Here is a 19,911-nt window from a genome sequence, read left to right on the forward strand (position 1 = left end):
ATTTCCCGTAAAGATCCTGTAAATGTGCAAGATGATTATGCTTGTATTATTTTGCAAAGAGCTGTGTAATTCATGTGAAAAACGTTCCAGCGATATGGAAGGAAAATGAGTTAACCTCAAGAGCCACTGTGGAATCAGCTTCAGCTCCTGGGAAATCTGGTTTCTCTGAGCCCATCTCAAACTCCCCAGTGAGTGTTCTAGATGCAAGGACAAGCCTGGTAGTGAATCCAGATAGTCCAGGGTAGCAAGCAGTGGTGGTGGAGCAGACAGGTTGCGGGGGAAGAGGAGGAGGAACTGGAACCGAAAAGGGAACAGGGTTGGCCCTAGATTGGGGAACGTTTGCTCTTTGGGGAAGTGAACAGCTGCTGTTGACCTAGCCATTCCTGATCGCAGATACTGACTGAAGAGTGCTTAAGGGCTGGAGGCCCCACTCTCCATGATCATGCACATGTTCCTAACCTCCCCATCCTCTTGCTTCTTCTGTGCAGTGCGGATACCTACCCCAAAAGGTTGAGGGAGGAATCAATAAACTAATGCAGGTATAGGGCCGAGAGCAATGCCTGACACTGAGTAGGGCCTCGGGAAGCCTCAGCTGCTTGCTGCTGCTGGAGCCCAGCCCCCAATTAAGGTGTGCTTTTTAGGGAGCCTCATTGAGACATAAGTTACAGACCAAAATTCACTCCGTGTAAGGATACAATTTAACAATTTTTTAATCACATTGATAAAGGTGTGTGGTTACTGCCAAGGTCTAGTTTTATAGCATTCCCATCCCCCCAGAAATCTCACTTGATACCTCTTTTGCAGTCTTGGCCCCAGCCCCTAGGCATCCCAGGTTCTGTGTTCTGTTCCTGGAGATTTGCCTTCCCTGGAGATAACTGGCTTCTTGGACTCTGTGATGTTCATGAGGTCCATGCACATTCACGTATCAGTACTTCGTTCTTTATGGTTATTATTATTATTATTATTATTATTATTATTGATGACGAGTGTGCTACTGTGTGGCTCTGCCCCTGTTAATTCCTGCATTCACACCTGACCAACGTGTGTGCCACTCCCACCTTTGGGCGGGTATGAAGAGTGTGTGAACATTCCCACGCCTGTGGATGTGCACTAGAGGATGTGGGAGGTCTGTGGCTAACTCCTAGAGAAGTGAGCTTGTTGGCTCGTTGATTTGCACATGTAGAGACCAGCCGTGGAGATGGATGGAGATAGCTCAGCATCACAGCCACCTCCTGAGTTGTACCTGTGGAGACACAAATCCACACCCACTGCTGGCCGTGAGCCCGGCAGCCACCTGGGGACAATGTTCACTCCTTTAAGGACAGCACAGGCTGGGAATGGGAGATATCATTGGGCAACTGAAATGTCTTTAATCCGGTCAGTCATTATTTATGGAACACCTGTTTTGTGCCAGGTCCTGGGCTCTCTCAGCTGTAACAGAAAGAACAAATATGTCCCTTACCTCTCAAATAGCTGATGGAATTTGGCTCAAACCCCAATTTCAAGGCCTACAACCTGTCCCTTTTTTTTCTTTTGTCTTTTTTGCCTCCCAAATTCCTGGCCTTACTTCCTATAGATCCCATCCCCAGACCTGTATCTACCCCTGTCTCCTTGACTGCACAGTTTCTGCAGAAATCCACTTGCCCTTGCTGTGTCGGGGACATAGTAACTCTATATGGTTTGCCCAGGACCCAGAGTGGGGCTGGAGGAGATCCCTTCACAAACAGTCAGGAGAGAGGGCAAGCCAGTGCCTCATGGGGAGGGGCGGGGGGCAGCACCCTGTCATCTTCTCTGCTCTTTGGCTGTTTCTGGGAATCACATTTTCTCCACACTGTGACTTGGCCTTTGCGACAAAGGCAGCGCCCTTACTTCTGTTCCACAGTAAGTTGTCTTTGCTTGGGCAAATGTTGCCTATTCTCATAAAGTTCCTGATAGTAAACCTTTCTTATGAGTCACTTCCGGATAATTTCAGAAGAGTCAAATTTAGGGGAATTCAGTGACCTATTGAAATAATTGTTAGAGAGGAATGCAGATGTTCTGTGTTCTAAGTGGGCTTGTTAACCAGGTTGGAAAACTATTAAGTATCATTCTGGCTCTAGAAAGTCTCTCTGAAGTAGAATATTGTTCCTTTCTACTTTTACTGTTAAATCCCCTGTTCAGCCGCTCTATATTGTGCACCAGCTATCCGCAAAGCACGGTGTTTGTGGGAAGCCAGTAGCTCCTATGCAGCCTACAAAACCCAGCCCAGAAGTCCCTACTACCTGGAAGCCTTCTCTGACTGCTTCCACCACACTTCCCATCCCCACGAAGTTAATCATTTACCTACTCTGAGTGGCCTTTACATCCTATTTGGACATCTGTTTTCTGCTGTTCTGTAATTTTTTAAATGTTGGCCTCAACATTTAAGAGCCAAAGATGTGTGCAGTGACTCCATGGGACCTCCGGGACCCCACCTTTGCTATTTCTGGCCCCTACCATGCACACTCTCAGCTCCTACCGCATGCAACTCCCTGCTCCTCCAGAAGCCTGTGAGACACTCCCTTGTCACAGCCTCTGATCCTGGTTTGCCTGTGCCTGGAATGTGCTTCCCAGATCCTAGCAAATATCTGGGTCTTTTCTCAAATACCCCTTCTCAGTGGTGCTCTATCTGGACACCCTCTCCCTCAGCAGTCTCAATCCTTTTACCTCACCTCTTTCTCTTCTAGAATGCTTACTACCTTTGAACATATTATATATATTTTTTCTGTCTTTCTCATTGAATATAAGGTCTATGAAGGCAGGAGTTTGGTGGCTCCTTTTTTTCATCAGTACCCAAGGGCCTAGAAAACTACAAGTCTCTTGCACGTAGTAATAGTAAGAGCCAACCTGTAGATGGCGTTGTTTATCTCAGGTAGTTGTTTTTTGGTTTTTGTTTTTTAAAGATTTTATTCATTTATCAGAGAGAGTGGTGGGGGGAGAGAGCGAGCACAGGCAGACAGAGTGGCAGGCAGAGGCAGAGGGAGAAGCAGGCTCCCCGCTGAGCAAGGAGCCCGACGCTGGACTCGATCCCAGGACGCTGGGATCATGACCTGAGCTGAAGGCATCTGCTTAACCAACTGAGCCACCCAGGCATCCCTCTCAGGTAGTTTTTGGAACACTTACCAACACCTATGATAAAGTTTAATTTATAAATTAGGTACAATAAGAACGTAGAAGTAGAACAATTACAACAATATACTGTAACCCAGGTTATGAGACTGTGGTCTCCATCCTGGTATCTCGCTGTGCTGCGCTCACCGGTCTTGTGATGCTGTGAGGTGACGAACTGCCCGTGTGAGGCGACGACGTCAGGGAATGACGCAGGCGCTGTGACACAGGCGCTGTGACGTAGCCACCGCTGACCATCTGACAGTTTATCAGGAGGAGGATCATGTACTTTGAGATGACTGTTGACCCAGGGAGCTGAAACTGTAGAAGGCAAAGCTGTAAAGGCTTCAAGGTGGGGGGCAGTTCTGAACCCTTAGGCTTTTCTGCTTCTCAGCAAGTGTTTAGTTGAATGATGAATCAGTGGATGGGTGAGAGGAGGAGGAGACGAGGTGGGTGGGCCTTGCCATACTCGGCTGTTGTGAGGTGGGAGAAACGGAAGGCCTCTAGCCCCCCGTGAACACCCAGGCGGGCTGGCCCCTGGGCATGAGAAGAGACTTACAATTGGAACCGCTGGTTCAGTTGTGCCCTCTGGGTAGCTGGACGAGAGATGGCTTTCATGGGTCAGGTGTCATACCTCATCAGGCTTTCAGCGTGTACCCCCTGGACCTGGGAGCAAAGAAGGGTCTACCTTGGAGTATGATCTTTACCATCTCTAGGTGCCTCCTTATGAGTCCCCTCGTTTTGTCTCACCGGAATTCTGTAAGGACTGAAAGACCTTTGTAGACGTGAAAGCAGGCAGAGAACTTGAGGACCGTCAGTGGGCGTCCCCTGCTGGAGGCCACAATCACGTCCCTCATCCCCACACTCCCTCCTGCCTCACCTGGTGTCATGCTTACCAGGACACCTTCAGGCTCTCCAGATGGTTCACCAAGCCTTACAAAGGTCCTGCTGCTATTTGCACTACTTCTTATCCTCCTGGCCCCCAAGACAGACTGCTGAGAGGATGCCAAACCAGCCCACGGTGAGCCACGAGCCAGGGTGTCAGGGAACCAACAGCTCACGTGAAGGTGAGCTAATAAGCCTGCCTGTTGAAGGGAACCCTCTGGTTGACTAAGAAACAAGCCAGTGGGGCGGCTCTGCATAGCCTTGAGGCAACATCCCTTCGTGTAGCCTCTACAGAGCCTTCTGCTGGGTTCCATTTATCCAGGGCTGCCCTGGGCTCTGCAAGTGCCCACACTGCAGTGCCTCACACACACACACCCCCGCCACTGTACAGGGCAGAGGTCCCCCACTCCGTGGAAGGGCAAGAACAAGGAGCCGAGCAGTTGCAGAGCACCTGCCGCTGGCCAGCCTTTGGTCAGTTCTGTCAGCCCAGATCGAGGCCTTCCCACTGGAAGCACTTTTCCTGGTCTAACACAGCAGAACCTTTCCCCTTGTTTCAGTTTTACCCCTTGGACTGTTCCACATACCACATAAGGCGAACGAGTAAGAGACCATTTCTTAAGGGTCCACCAGACTGAACAGCTGTAGCGATACTGCCCTCAGGTCTAACTGCCTGTAGACATCTCTGGAGAGATTCTGTGCTTTCTTACAAGCTGTAAAAGCCAGAACTGGAGCCTTCGGCAGTGTGGGTTTCCAGCTCCCCAGCCTCATCCAGGGGTGGGCCACGCGGAGTCCTGGAAGCAGGGAGAAGAATCCTCACGGAGCCTCTAGTGATGTTCGGTGTAATCTGATTTGGTTTCCTGGATGTCCAGCCATTCGGCATGCTCACACGCAGGCTTTGGCGTTGCATTTAAAATCTCTTTATGATAATGCCTAAAGGCTATACAAGTTCTCAGATTGCTTCTAAAGAAGTAGAAGCCAAGTTGCTTGAGAAACAACCAAAAAGCAACACTTAACCTTTTCCAAATATCTGTGCACCTTCTCAGCTTTGATCAGTGACTCCATTGATCATGGTGTGTTTGGTGACAGCCATCCTCACAGGATGGACAGAGCACCAAAGGGCAGCCAGTAAGCTTCTGTATGCTGCCAGGTGAGAGAGCCACAGCCACCAGTGAACTCCATGACCCAGTTCGCAGTGCCGTGGTCTGTGCTGTCACGCCATCCCCCTTAGTAACAGCTCCCCGTCCAGGGTTATTGTGCCGCGTGGGCTTAAAATGCACATGGATTGCACTCACGATCACCACGAATCAGGCGCCTGGGCGGCTGAGTTGGTTAAGGGTCTGCCTTCGGTTCAGGTTATGATCCCGGGGTCCTGAGATCGAGTCCTACATGGAGCTCCATGGTCAGCAGGACGCGTGCTTCTCCCTCTACCCTTTACCCCACTCGTGCTCTCCCTTGTTTGCTCTCTCGCAAATAAATAAGTAAAACTTAAAATAAAAAATCATCATGAATCTGAGGAGTTAGATAGGGTCTTCCCAGCATGCATCACTTTCAGAAGGTTAGGCTGGGTCCTCATGTGTCTAAATAATCCAGTGTATTCCTAGCATCTCTGCAGTGTGAGGCTCTCTGGAATCTTCTGTTTTCAGCTGCTGTCAATCCACTTCCGAGGTGTCTCAACCACACACAGCAAAGGGTTTCTGTCTGTTGGCCACCAAACTCACTCGGGCTCTCAAGGAGTCCAGTCCCCTCACAATGAGAGTCGTGGGACGCAGAGGACCGCAGTGGGCTTGCCTTGCTCGTTGGGGTCCCCATCATTGATTGGAAAAGGCTGGAAGGGAACCTGCCCTGCGTCGCCCTTCTCAGCAGGTCACAGCATGGCCTCCTTCGGGAAGGAGGGAGACGCCAGAGGCCATAGGAAGTCATCAGTGTCATCACCTTTGTTTTCCTGATGAGGCAGGAGGCGCCCTCACAGCCGCTACCTGCAGAGCCTGGGCGGCATTCCCTTTGGTCTTTTCTACTTTCTTTTGCTCACTAAAAGTAGTACAAGCACAAATTAAAAAAAAAAAAAATGCAAGCAATACAAAAGCGCCACCCTGGATGCCTCTCTGACCTGATTTCCGCAGCTGCACCCCCTCACTGTAAGGGACCGAGCAGAGCTGGAGCCACCCGCCGCTCCAGGCCCCCCTGCAGCGCTCCACGAGACCAGCCCAGGGGGCTGGGGGCCTGAAACACTTCCTATGCGGGTGCGGCTTCTGGGAGCCCAGGACCCTGAGCTTATAAATCCACTCCTCATCCACACAGACCAAAAACAGGAAACATGAGGACAAAGAAGATATTCCAGAAGGACATTCACTGGGAAGAGAATCTCCCTACCACTCCAGACTCCGTTCCCCTCTCGGTGGCCCCCATGCCAACCGGACAGATTCTTGTAGGAGCTTATGCACATTCATAAGCCCCTTTCCAGCCTCTCCCCCGTCCCGTGCTTGGCATCCATGGAAACACACTCCACCGTCCTTCACCCGGCTTTTTTCAGCCCTCAGGATGTCCTGAAGAGGTTTCCATGTCAGTACATAGAGATCTGTTACATTTTGGAGTATTGTGTTTAAACAGCTAGTGAAATACAGCTTTTAGAATACTTCAGATCTCTTGCTTCTGCTCTAACACTGCTGCTGTGATGTCCTGGGTGGGTTTCTTTGGACCCTGTGTCCCCATAGGTCTGTAGGGTGGGTTCCTACCATAGAATTCAGAGCCCAGGATCCTGAGCAGCTCTGAGCACTCCCGAGGGCACGCCCGCCCAGAAACAGTGAAGCAGGCCTGGCTCTTCAGGTCTCCCGCAGGGTTGTTGCCTTCTGCAACTGGGGCAGCCTGACTAGGACTCCAGATCCAGTGTGTGAACAGAGCGAGCTCCCCGTATGGCTAGTGCAGGAGTTCCCACCTCTGGTGCCTGCTCAGGGTATAGCTGGAACGCAAGCCTGGGGTGGCAGGGCGGAGAGCTTCCTGCTCTTTCCAGGCCCTCTCTCCAGCCCGGCTCGGTCAGCACGCTCGTCACCCCCCTGCTCCTTCACTGAGCCACACGGTCGGCTTCCTGGCCCAAACAGGTCTTCCTGCGTTCCCTCTAGAGCCTGAAAGTCACTAGCTCTCCCCCACACCGGGCACCCCTGCAACTGCTGGGCCACGGGCACCTCTCCCTGCCAGGTTCCTTCGCCTCCTGTCACATGTCCTCAGGCTGGTTCCCTAGTGGAATTAGCATGGCCTTAAGACTGTTTTCAACTCAGGAACTCTGAGCCCCCACCAAGGGGGAGGCTGACCCTGAGGCGGGCTCCACCCACCCTGCCTGCAGACCCCTCCACCTCACTAGTCAAAGCTAGCGCTTGCGCAACAGTATCCCCCTGGGTATCTGCCACATTAGGTAGACACTGAAAACGCCTTTGGATTAAGAGCTAAGAACAGAATGGCTGGTGAAGTTGGGTCTGGAGATGGACCTTCAGGGATGGAGCCTTCGAATAGCGGGACTGAAGGTGCCGGTAACGAACAGTCCCCATCCCCAGCGGGCACGATGCTGTACACATGCCATGGGTTACTGTCACCTCGAGCCCTGTGTGGTTGATACTCTTGCCCCCTTTGTGGATGAAGCAGACATGTCCCTGACCAAGGAACTCATCCCAGAGGAGGCTGTTCCCACCAAGCCTGCCCAGCTCCCACCTCCTGGACTTCACTGCTCTCTCCACGGCACGGGCTGCCTCTCCTTGTCTGGGCCGCTGGGCAGGCCGGGATCCCTGCCTGAGTCCTTGCTCCCCGGACTGACAGCCTCCTTGTCATTGTAGGACTTCTGCCATGGGCAGGTGATGTGGCCGCCGCTGAGCGCCCTGCAGGTGAAGCTTGCTGACCCCGGCCAGTCCTGCAAGCAGGTGTGCCAGGAGAACCAGCTCATCTGCGAGCCTTCTTTCTTCCAGCACCTCAACAAGGACAAGGACTTGCTCAAGTAAGTGCTGGGGGTCATCAGGGCCAGGCCAGCCTCCAACTTGCCTCTGGGTCATGTCGGAGTTGGGCTGAGAGGGACGAGCCTTAGGGAGCAGGTTGTGGCATGGTCCCCCAACCCCGCCCACTGCCGCACTCCCCCGGAAAACTAGACCAGCAGTTTTGTTGTTTGGTGGATGAGGTCACCTGGCACACTGACAGATTGAGAGTTCGAACGCGGGTGTTATATTTGCAAAACTAAGGCCGGTGTTTGGAATCATAGATTGTGGAAAAGGCTCGGTGTGTTATGTTCTACCCGAGAACTGCGGGAATGGAGATGGGCTCAGAAGCACAACCCCGGGAGTGCGAAAGCAATGAAAAGTAAGGGTTGGGAGCTGGCACTGAACTGCCCACAGCAAGTCCCCTCACCACCTTCCCCCTCCTGCGGCCCCTGTCCCCTCTTGCACTTGATTCCAGCACCGTTGGCACGTGGAGCACGGCAGGAGCACAGCAGGCCTGACAGCGCTGGGTTCCACAGCAGGGAGGCGGGGTGGCATGGGAAACACAGGCCAGAGCAGCACCCAGACCCAGACAGGGCTTCCCTGGTGGCTGGAGGGCTTCCCCGCGTGCCTGCATTACTTGGTGCGATCCCATTCCTTTCCCTTGGCATTTGCAGACCCCAGATTTCTATGTGAGGTTTCTTCTGGCCTCTGATTCGTGACCCCTGTGAGTACTAAGTCTGTGTTCCCTGCTTTCATTACACCCACCCTGGGCCTTATCTGACTTAATCACTGAGCCCTCAAAAAGCTCTGGTGAAGAGACTTGCTGTCCCAACCGTAAATGCTCAGCAGAGCAGTGACACCGTCCAGTCCTGAAGTAGAGATTTAAGAAATGGACTGTGCTCGCTGCTCATGGCCTGCCTTTCTCCAGTGCTGGCTTCATGCCTCGTTGCAGTGGTCGGTCATCTGTGGTCATCTGTGCACAGATGGCTGAGCTAGCCTCGTCCTGGCGATCCATCGTCTTATTCTCAAACATGGTATAAAACCTTTGTTCCAGAGAGAGCGTGGCCTCTCAAATCTCGCCTGTGGGAAAGCGCCTCTGAGTAGAGGTGTGGAGGATGCTGGGGTTTCCCCTTCTTTTTATGTGAAGACCAAGCTCAAAGGCCACATTGATTCCACTATTAAAACAAAGGCTAGAAGAGACTCAGTATGGCGCTGTCCTCTGTCACCACAGAAACTTTGTGAGAGGGGGTAGTGGTCTGCTACATAAAGATGGTTCTAGAATGTGCTCCTCCATAGCACATATCCTGAATTCTGGTATCCCGGGAAGGGCTTCCTACTGGCTCCTTTGGCTATCTTCTCTAGCAAGGTAGCTTTTTGAGAACGCTGAGTATCTCTCTCTCTCTGTGGAAGTCTGGATTTACTGGAAGTAGATTAGGGACAGTGCACACACAGCTGTCTCCATGCAGTTCCCATCTCCACCTCTGGAGACGGACAGATGAGAAGCTGCATCCTGGGAATGGAAGCCAAATGGAACTCCTCTACAGCACGGCCCTTCCTTCTCAGCCAGGCAGGAGTCAGGGCTCCTGCCCGGGTCAGAGACTCGGGACCTGGCTCAGATAGCACAGGGTCCCACAGAGCCGGCCTGTCTCCGGAGCAAAGGTCTAGGTCCAGTGCAGGGATAGAAAGGGGAGCCAGTGGGTTAATTTTCTCTGTTCCATCCATCTTCTCCCCTATAAGATTAGGGCAGCCCGTATGATGGTGAGAGAATGTACAGCTGGTGCTCAAGACAGGGCAGAATGGCCCCTTCCTCCAGAGAGCCTTGGGCCGTGGAGCAGGATTAAGGCTACCAGGCTGAGACCAGAAAAGCCAGGCCCCTCCCCAAGCCTCCCTGTGCACCTCCTCATACTCTGCAGAGCCCATTGAGGGCAGAGGGCCTCACGGAGCTGTTCCGTGGCTAAGCCCTGTGCCATGGGACTGCTTCAAAACCCTCTCCCAAACCCCACTGTAGCCATGTGGGTTTTCTCCCAAGGAGGCAGCACTGAACGCTAATTCCATAATAAATCTGTCTGAGATTAATTCCCTGAATGTAAGAGGCCTGTTGAACACCTTGTTCCTGCATTTGTAAATACTGATAATGCTGTAAAGCTCCAGCTATCTGGGGGTCTGTTGAGGGCCTGCTCCATATGAGGCAGTCCTGACTCATGGCCAGTTAGCAAAATGAGTGGCTCCTCCAAGCCCATGCTACTTTCTCTTCTCCACTTTGGGGCTGGGTTCTCAGCTTAAGCTCCTTTTAAGTCTTTGGTGCTCATGACCTTGAAGAATGATTGAAGAACCTTGAAGAACTAACTGTCTATCCCTACTGTGTAGTAGGAATTTGCATCACATAGATCAGGCCCTTTGGAGTTTCCTGTGCTGTCATCTCGAATCAGGGGCAGTGAGGCAGCTGGTCGTGGAGCTCCCGTTCACACAGGGCACGGTGTAAGTGCTGGGGGGTGCCCCAGACTCTCATGCCCAGAACATGCATAATTCAGGCACAGACCAGGGGGCGGGGGTTCAGAGGCAGAGGCCCCGGGAAAAGCCAGAGTCCAAGCTGGGGTGGCCCCAACGGCAGGACCGTGGCTCCATACGTAGGGACATGTGTCACGGTCACACCTTATTTATAATTTTGCTACCTTTTCAAGTTACAGCTTCTAAAATATTAAATGATCGAGTTAGGCATTTCTTTTTGAAGTTGGGGAATTCTAAACCATGGAGTCTAGACCATGAGCACTTTGGCGGCTGAGTCAGAGAGGTCATGAGTGAGTCTGGGGGACTTGGTGGATTCAGGGCAGGAACAAGCAGGGCAGGTGCTGAGGGAGGGGAGGAGCTCAGGGGCAGGGAGGAGGGGAGGAGTATAACCAGTAGGTGGGGTCCTGCTGGCATCCCTTCATCCTGTGTCCGTCTGTCTCAGGAAGGACGAGTTGTCTCTACCTCTCAGGACGTAGGCAGCCCCCTGGGAAGGTGGTCAGAGCTGTAAATGCGAACCCAGGGCCGCTGGGCCTCCGAAACCCCGTCCCATCCTGCACGAGGCCAGCTGCAGGGAGGTCAGCACCTTTGGGCCCTACAGAAAGGAAGCAGCAGTGTGCTTGATGTCTCTGAGTGGAGTGAGAGTGTGTGTGGCCAAGTGTGTGTGTGAGAGAGACAGACAGACAGACATCACAACAGGGAAGCAGAGGCATTACCATGCGTGCTCTGAAAAGGGAAGAGATTCACCAGTGCGGAGAGGGGAGGCTGGTTTCCAGACACACTCCAGCAATGGGGGGAAATCCCCTCAGCTCTCTGACTCTGGCCCGAGGATGGTAGAGTGCTCCTCCTGCCTGCCTGGGGCTGTGGGACAGGGACTGGCACGCTCATAAGAGGGAGCGCCTCTTGGGGGCCTGGTGGTGCGATGTCCTTCACAAGTGTCTGGAGCCGTCTGCACCCATGGCCCCATCCCCTGAACGTTCAGTGAGCTGCCCCGTGATGGGTCACCTGTCATGCTGGGGACTGTGCCCTTTGTGGTGGTCTCCGGACATCATCCGTAGCAGGCTTCTTCCACGGCGGCTTCAGCTGAGATGTGTTCACAGACACATGCACGTGTGTGCTCACTCCTGGGAGCACGTGCTTAGAGGTTGCTTGGGTGACCCAGGGCAGGAACCAGAGGGTTTCTGCATGGCTCCTGTTAGACCCCCCGCCATGGAGTCTGAGAGTTGGAGAGCTTTCCACACTTCTGGTTAGCAGTGCACAAGGCACCTGGCTTGAGTTAAGACATAGCAGCTGCTCTAATTCACCTGAACAAATAAATAATCTAAGCCTCTGTATTCTAAAGCTCTGCTCCATATGGAATCCTGTAGTGCATAGCTGAGTTCTGGAGACCCTTTCTGCGGGTAGGCCAGCGGGGGTATCCTGCAGAGGACCTGGTAGCCCCAAATCTCCGACTCACCTTTTTTTTTTTTTTTTTTTTTTTTTTTTTTTTAAGGAAATCCATAAATCCACCCTTCCTGCCCTTGTTTTCATGGTCTGTGACCTTCCTGGCCTGGGTGCCTACGTCTCCCAGCTGGCACACCACAGCTAGAGGAGTTAGGGCCGTTGGGAGAGGTCGTAAAGCTCCCTCGTGACTGTGGGAGCTGCCTACAGTGGGGATCCTCACCCTGTTAGTAAGAGTGGAGATCTCAGGGAACAAAATGGAGATGGTTGGCACATTCATGGCACGGGGTGAGGGAGGGAGGTGGCAGAGCCCATCTCGTGTCTGCCCGGCCAGGGTGACCATGATGATGATGATGGTGGCAGAGCCACACTCTGCCAAGTGCTCTAGGAGCACTGATTTCTGCGCCTCCTCCCTGAGTTGAGGATTCTCTGTCCCCACTGTACTTAAGAGGAAACTGAGGCAAAGGGAGGCTCATAGAGATGAAGTTGGGACTCAAACACAGGACTGCGTGGCCCCCCCACACTCTCTTCTTTGAACTGGTCCCACCTGGCATTTGGGACGCCGTGCTGGACACCTGCTGAGGCATTCTTGCTTTCAGGGCCATGCGGTGGCTGGGACCAGTGTATCCAAGGCCAGAGGAGAAAGGACACAGCTCTTGTTTGAGATCACATGCCGGTGCTGTTGGTTACCCCCAGCCCCGCAGGCGGTGGCCCCAGTTGCAGGAAGCAAAGCCACCACGGTCTGGGTCTCAGCTGTGGGAAGAAGACGGCAGGAGGAGCAGGAGCGCAGGTTTGCAGTCAGGGCTTGGATTCCCAGTCCTGCGTCCGGCCCAGCAGTCCTGAAGCCTCACACACTTAACTGTCAAAAAGGGGGAGGGAGGGAGCCTGCTACGGCCATGGACCAAGATGACTGCAGAGTTCCGGTGACTTGATGCCCTGGGACCCCCGCCATCCGCCAGGAGAGCATCTGATGGGAGACTAAGGCCATGTCACATGAATCCTTTTAAACCACCAATAAAAATATTAAACAGAGTTCTTCAGAATATTTAAATAATGCCTGTCTTTGCCCCACTCTCACCCGTCTGCGATAACCATTGCTAAGGCTTGAGTGGGTAGCCCTCTCAAGTTTCGAAGTGCATACACGTACAGGTTGGTCCCAGCATCTCCTCCGGTCTCTTGCCTTCCTCGAGGTCAGCTCTCCGCGCTGGTTCTTGCATTTCTACCTAATTCTTTCTCAAGGGCTGCAGGGACCTCTGAAAACACAGAATGTGCTGCAAACCCTTCAACCCTTCCTTCCCCACTGGGTGAGTATTCGGGTTATTTCCATCTGGTCTCCCTTACAGCACTGCTTCGGTAGGCAGCCTTGAACACACATTCCTGCACACATACCTTTCTCAAGCGTGGACTCCTGGTGGGAGGGCATTGCTACGTCAGAGGGTGACTACCATCTCCTTTTTATGACAGGTGGCCCCAGCGTGCTCCCCACACCGCAGGAGGCGGGCCAGAGAAGCCAGTGACAGGACTATTCCTACCTCTCCAACACACATGCCTTTCTCTTCCTTTTCAGGTACGAGGTGATCTGCCAAAGCTCGGAGCTGACCAAGGACATCCTGGTGCCCTCCTTCGACCCCAAGAACAGGCACTGTGTGTTTCAAGGTGACCTCCTGCTGTTCAGCTGTGCGGGCGCCCACCCCCGGCACCAGAGGGTCTGCCCCTGCCGGGACTTCATCAAGGGCCAGGTGGCTCTCTGTAAAGACTGTCTATAGCGGCCCCTGGCTCGGCCCCGCATTCACTCTGCCGGGGGGAGAAACAGGGGCTCCAACCCCAACGGGACAGGGCCGGGGGACAGACATCATGTCATTCAGGGACTCTCCCCAGAGCCTGAACTTTATGCTGGGAGGTTTCAATTTGGTATTGCTCCTTCTGTGGTCCGAGCACCAACAGCGGAATCCTCGCCGAAACAGAAGGAGCAGACGTCAGGGCAGGAGCCTGGCTTCTCCTTGGCACAACTTGCTTTTTATTTCTTGAGGAGACTGTCACTGCAGCTGCTCCAAGGCAGGAAGAGAGCCTCAAGATTCATTGAAAACAGAACCAGAGGAGGAATGGAGCTTGTCGGAAAGAACTTTCTAAGGCAACATTCCTAAACCCATTAACTTATTTATTTGGGAGGGAGGGAGGGGGACCAGGGAGGGCAAAGAGGGACTGATCACGTCTTGTTTCTCTGATTTCCCACTGTTTACTGTCCACCTTCACTGTATTATTACTCCTGTCTGCTTCCAAAAGGAAGCAGGAGGGAGACAGGGTGCACTGTGGGGCTGGTGGCTCCCTTGAGGGCAGCTGCGGGGACCTAGCTCCTCAAAGTGGAGAGTAGCAGAACAAAAGAAAGTCTTGTGTATGCTTGACAGATGGCAGCTAGAGAACAGGCACCTCCTGGGCGTGGGGGGACAGACCCGTGTTGTCCTGAGAGCCCAGCCAGGGACCAAAGATGGGGCCGTTTTGCAGTGAGAGCTCCTTTCCTCAACCCTCCCCCTCCTACCCCCGTCACACGCATGCACGTGCGCGCACCTTGGCCCCACACCTTTCCTTTAGGAAAGAAAAACAGGATCGGGGAATTGATATTTGCTGGTTGGTGGTGAATCCACCCTCTCTCCAGTGCCACTGGAAGGAGGAAAGTAGAAACATGGGTCACGCTTGTTTACTCCTGAAGCGGGTGATCCGAGCTGGGGTGTGGACAGGCATGAAGCCGGCCCCTAAGAACCAGTGACGCCACCACAGCTGTGCTCCAGACAGGTGGGCTTGTGTTTTATTCCTTCTTGTGTCTGCTGTCACCAGAGTTGCAGGAAGGAGGCTCTCCATGGCCCTGATGTTGGCAGGGGGAGCAGGGGCGGGCCGGCTGGATGTACTGTGTGGTCCTGGCGATCGCCCGTGGGTGCATGGCTGTGTGTCTCACATGGGGCTGGAGTCTGATGCTGGTTCTTACTTGAGGCTCAAGTACTCTTGGGGGGGAGGGGGAGGTGGCATCCTGAGTTACAGGTTGGCCCAGTCAGACTCACTGGATGTCCCCCGCTAACCCTGGAGTTCCCCACTGTCCACCATGGTGGGAGCTTCCTGCCCCCGCCCCGCCCTGCTTCAGTGCTCTGGGTGGAAGTGCGTGTGTTTCTGTGAAGCCCCTGGCATCTCCAGGCTGGTAACGGTGAGCCCTCTTCTCCTCCTTGCAGAACATCCCAGTCATGAGCTGTGGCCTGAGCCCCCCAGCCCTCCCTGGTGGCCGAGTGCCTTGGTCACCTAGCACCATGCTCCGCCCCTGCACCCTTGCTGCCGGAACCCTGGCTGCCATCCGGGACCGTCAGCGCAGCCTCTGCCCCACAGGACAGGCTGGCAGGGCTCATGGTTGGGTGGGCCTTCGGGAAGGGAGCTAGATCAGGAATGCTGCCTCTTGCAGACCACGAGGCCTGTGGAGCCTTTAGGTATGGGAAGTTAGACTGTGCCTGCTTCTCCATTCTTCCCTAATGCGTAAATAGTATCTAGGGCACAGCCAGCCTTTTTTTTCCCCTTAGACTCTCGGTTGGTCTGAATGTCTCCTCTAACATCAGAGAGTAAAGGGGGTGAGGAGCAGCAGCTTTCGGGTGGCCCCTGAGTACATGTGACAGGGAGAGCTCGGATAGGGACCCCTCAGGAACGTGCGGAGAGCACCCTCTGCCTGAGCCCAGCAGCAAGGGCATGTGAGTTGAGATAATCTTGGTGATCTGGCGTGTGTGTGTATATATATTAATGTTCCTGCAAGTTTTGCAAGGGCAATTCCTGCGTAGGAAAACAACTGCCTTCTGTGTTGTTAGGAACTGCTTTTCCCTATGAATGGGCCTCTGGGTTTCACCCTTGGTTGTGGCAATTCCGTTGAGCTCCCCGGGCAGCAATCCCTAGGCCGGGGCCGCCCTCTGCTGGGCTCTTCTGGGAGCTTCCAGAAGTGAGGCTGTCATGCAGGCGCTGGGCCAGCAGGGGGAGCCTGCGGGCCGAGACCGGATTTCTTTCATTGGGCCAGATTAACCAACACATTTTGCAGAGCTGTTTGAGTAAGCCTGGGGACTCAGAAAGCAAGGAAGCTGGGAAGCAACGTTCTGGGAGAGCTGCCGCGCCGGCATGGTGTTCTGGAAGCTGTGGGGATTGTTTGTGGCTATTCTGTTTGCTGAGCTCAGGGCCTCTCAGCCTCCCTATTCCTTTCCTCTCCATCAGGACTCAGGTGTAGCAGGCCGGCAGAGCCCTTCCCCACGCTTGAAGATCCCTGTGGCAGCCCCCACTCCTACAGTCCAGTAGTGGCCAGAAGGACCTGGAGTTGCGCAGGTGGGGCTGCTGCTCTGGGGCAAACCTGCACTCCAGGTGTCTGGGACTCTAGGGGTAGAGGCAGTGACACCCAAATGTATCCAGCTCCCAGGCCACCACCCCCAGGAGCCCAGGTCTGATCAGTGCCCTGCGCCCACCCCCCAAGGGGAGACTAGGGAGGAGGCCTCCATCTACCCTGTGTGGAAGGGGCACCAGGGCTGGCTGCCCTGAGAGGACTGTGCCTCTCAGGACAGCTGGGAGCCTCTGGTGGTGTTGCTACTGCCATGTGAACAGAATCCTAAACCAGTTTTTAATTGCCGATTTCCGCAGGGACAGAGATCCTAAACCAGGATCCTTGTCTCCCTATATAATAAGCATACCTTGCCAGTTTTTGTCCATTTTCTTTTCCTTAGTAAAATTTGGCTCCCCCCACCCCCCCGCGCGCCACTGTGATCTTACCAAATTCTTAAACATGAGGGAAATGTATCTAATTTATTAAAAGAGAGAAAGCTTTCCTTTGAACCGTAAACACTTTTGGGAGTGAAAACTCTGGAAAGGGGAAGCACACTTCTTTTAATGCCAGTAAACACCTCCTTTATTTCATGTAAGTAATTTGATTTGCACATGTACAAATGGAGACACTTTTTGCATTTTTGCTTGGACTGGGTTTTGGTCACTGCTTTAGTTTGCTTCTGTGTGTGTGTTTGCTTTATGTTTTGAAATAGTAAGAATGTTTCTTTGGTATTTATTGTTTCTCTGATGTGCCTTTTCACTTTTCTTTGGGGTTGGTTTTTAGAATCTTGGTACCATTGAAGATAGGACACATCCTTGTGTCACCGAGGATGCTCAGGCTGGGCACCAGAAATACCCTCCCAGCCCCCTAGGCCACAGCCTCTGTGTGCTCCTGCACCCCCATGAGGCAATGAGAACCCCCAAGAGAAGGTCTGGCTTCCTCCCGGGCTGCTGGCCACATCTTTGGATCTGAGGAGAGCTGGTCGCCAACAGGCTTGTGCTCCCTGCAACTCAGGCACCCTGGTGATGTGTGGCTGGGGCACGAGACCAGTCCTATCTGGGAGGTTGCACTGGGAAAAAAGCAGTCCCCACTTGATGTGATTATCATAAGGGGGGGAAGAACATGCAACCCCTGCTGTTTCCTCAGGGAACATGGGGTTTATTTGAGTAAAGGTGATAAAACTGTATGCTGTATACAGGTGGGTTTGTGCTTTTGAGACCAAAAGCCACCCGATTTCTCCAGTTGGTGTACCTACGTTGTGTATATAATTGGGACAAATACCATCTTTTCCTATGTCCCCAAAATCTTTGATTTAAAAAAAAAAAAAAGGTCTATTTTGTTAACGACAGGCTCGGTTGTATTACCATCCCAAGCCTGGATTTCTTTATTTATTTTAAAATATTTTAATTTCCACATTGGCTTCATTCTAATCCCATCCATCCCGGTAGGGCTGCAAAACATCTCCGTGGGAAGAGAGGGATGGACAGAAGGAGATTCAGACTTCTTTGGGGAGGTGGGGATTTCCTGCCTGGAAAGCTGAGGGTGAGTTCTTTCATTCCTGTTGGCTTCAGCAAAAACTGGAAGCTTAGGTTTTTCTAGCAAAAGGCCAAATTAGCTGTATAGTCTCAGATGCAGAAACAAGTTACCCGCGCTTTCTTAGCACTTAGGGTTTTTGTGAGGATTCAGTGTTTAGCCGTGTCTGGCACATAGTAAGCCCTCGTAAATGTTAAATATTGTTATTGTTAGCATTTCATAAAATTTGAGAAATCAAGAGCTAAGTTATACCTCCATGAAAATACTCCTCCAAGTTGATGGAATGTTGTAGGAATTTCTGGTTTGAGATGTCCAAGTCCCGTGCCCATCCTGCTGGTTGAATTGTTACTGTATCCCCGAGTGCACTGACTGATTTGCAACTATGCCTGACTTCATCCCCAGAGGGAACTAGGCTGTAAGAATGTGTAAACTGGAGACGAAAAGGGTGACCCAGTGCTGGACCTCACCCCACTGATGTCTTCTGGACCATGCTAGGGTTCTTCTTTGTAGAACTTTTTGAGCTAGAATTAAAGTAAGTTCTCGGACAGATTGTACCCCTTAAATCAGTTAACTATATTCCTCTGAAATGAAGTAATAAAGACTTCCTTCCTGTGTTTTATTTAAGGAGAAAGGAATGACCAGTTGAACTTTGTCATTCCCTAGGAAGTCCCTTTGCTGTTCCCTGCTGGCCGGGGCAGCCCCTCCACAGTCCAACCCACAGGGATCGGACCCTGGGCTGATTAGCGGTCACGTGTTTGTTTGGCCCCATTCCCCGAGAAGACCCACCTCTCCCCCAGCCTGGCTCAGCCAGCCTGGAGACCCCAAAACGATCTGACCACTCAGGTGGAGCTATGGCGGGCAGGGAAGTTGAGGGGTACAGAGTGTCTGCAGAACCGCTCCCAAGAGGCCGCTCAGTGATGTTTTCCCAGATCACCTAAATACCAGTTTGCCTTTTGTTGTATTGGGGGTTTCGCGGCTTTCTTCCCCGTCGTAGAGTTTTATCTTCTATCTCGACACTATTCTGGATAGACTGCAGTTGGGAGTGTGGATGAATTTGCTGGGGTCCAGGGTCCTTCTGAGTTCCTTCGTGTTCTTTAGGGGAATCAGCAGTCTTCTATGTTTGTGGGAATAAGATTGGAATCTTCCTTCTTCAGAGCTTCGTTCCGTCTAACCCCAGATTCTGTGATGCTTTAGGACCACCCCCCCACCCCCGGCAGCTGGTGAGGCACGGCAGAGGGCAGCTGTGTGCTCCTATGGTGGGGGGTCCCATGTCGGGGGACAGATGTGGGTGCTCAGACAGGCGGGCAATGCCGCAGGCCTCGAAAGCCTTGCTGGGAACAGCAGGACGGGACCTTACGGGGCCAACCACCTCCGCCAAAGCCAAGATGGAGCAGACCTGGGAAGCACGGTGCTCACTGTCATGCCCAAGTGTTCACGGGACGAGAGCAGAAGGATCGATGCCAAAGGAGAGGGCACCGTCCTTCCTACTGTAGTTGCTGTCCCGACCTTGATGTCCTTAAGCTAACGGCCGTTTGCGTGTGTGTCTTCAAAGAGCTCCTGGTACAACCGTTTTCTGCTGTTCACTTCCGGGGTTCCGTAGTGCAGGATTCTGCAAGTAAGGTGTCGCTGTCCACATGTACTGTACCTGCATAGAGAACACTGCTTTGTTTTCCAATGTTGTAGAGAAAACTAGGGAGAACTTTATTTTTCAATAAACTTTTGTTGTGTGACAGGTGGCAGTGGTTTTTGGGGGTCTGGGCTGGGCGCAGGGTCAAACCCAGGACAAACCCAGCAGCCTCCTCCAGGGCCGGCATCCACTGATGACGGCCACCATCCGCAGACCCTGCGGGAAACACTGATGAGAAGGTATGTGGCCGGAGTAGGGAGGGAACGGTTTTACCCTCGAGGAGTCTTTCCCGCAGGTGGCATCCCCGGAGACTCGTTTCAGAGCCGCTCCCCCGGTCCTGCATGCACCTCCAGGGAACGGAATTGGAGAGAGGACTGGTGGGCTTTTCCTGGGGGGGAGGGGTGAGTGCAAAGAGATACCCTGGAAAGAAGGAAGGTCATGTCCATGCCCACACCAAGGGCTTGTCTGAAATCATGCTGGCGAGTGACGGCCGGCCTCCCAGAAGCCAG

The 19,911-nt window shown here is 53.0% G+C and overlaps 1 protein-coding gene across 5 annotated transcripts in view; it reads left to right on the forward strand.

Annotated features, from left to right (window-relative positions):
• Positions 1-19,505, forward strand: part of MGAT5 (alpha-1,6-mannosylglycoprotein 6-beta-N-acetylglucosaminyltransferase) — a 337,363-nt gene extending 317,858 nt beyond the window's left edge. For all 5 annotated transcript variants that reach the window (XM_082689322.1, XM_082689323.1, XM_082689324.1 and 2 more), the window contains 2 exons: positions 7,833-7,990; positions 13,480-19,505. In XM_082689322.1, the coding sequence (XP_082545448.1) occupies positions 7,833-7,990; positions 13,480-13,678 (357 nt within the window). In that variant the 3' untranslated portion in view covers positions 13,679-19,505. The remainder of the gene's footprint in view (positions 1-7,832; positions 7,991-13,479) is intronic.
• Positions 19,506-19,911: the final 406 nt, after the last annotated feature.

Source organism: Mustela nivalis (genome assembly GCF_964662115.1).
Source record: "Mustela nivalis genome assembly, chromosome: 11".
Taxonomy (NCBI): Eukaryota; Metazoa; Chordata; class Mammalia; order Carnivora; family Mustelidae; genus Mustela; species Mustela nivalis.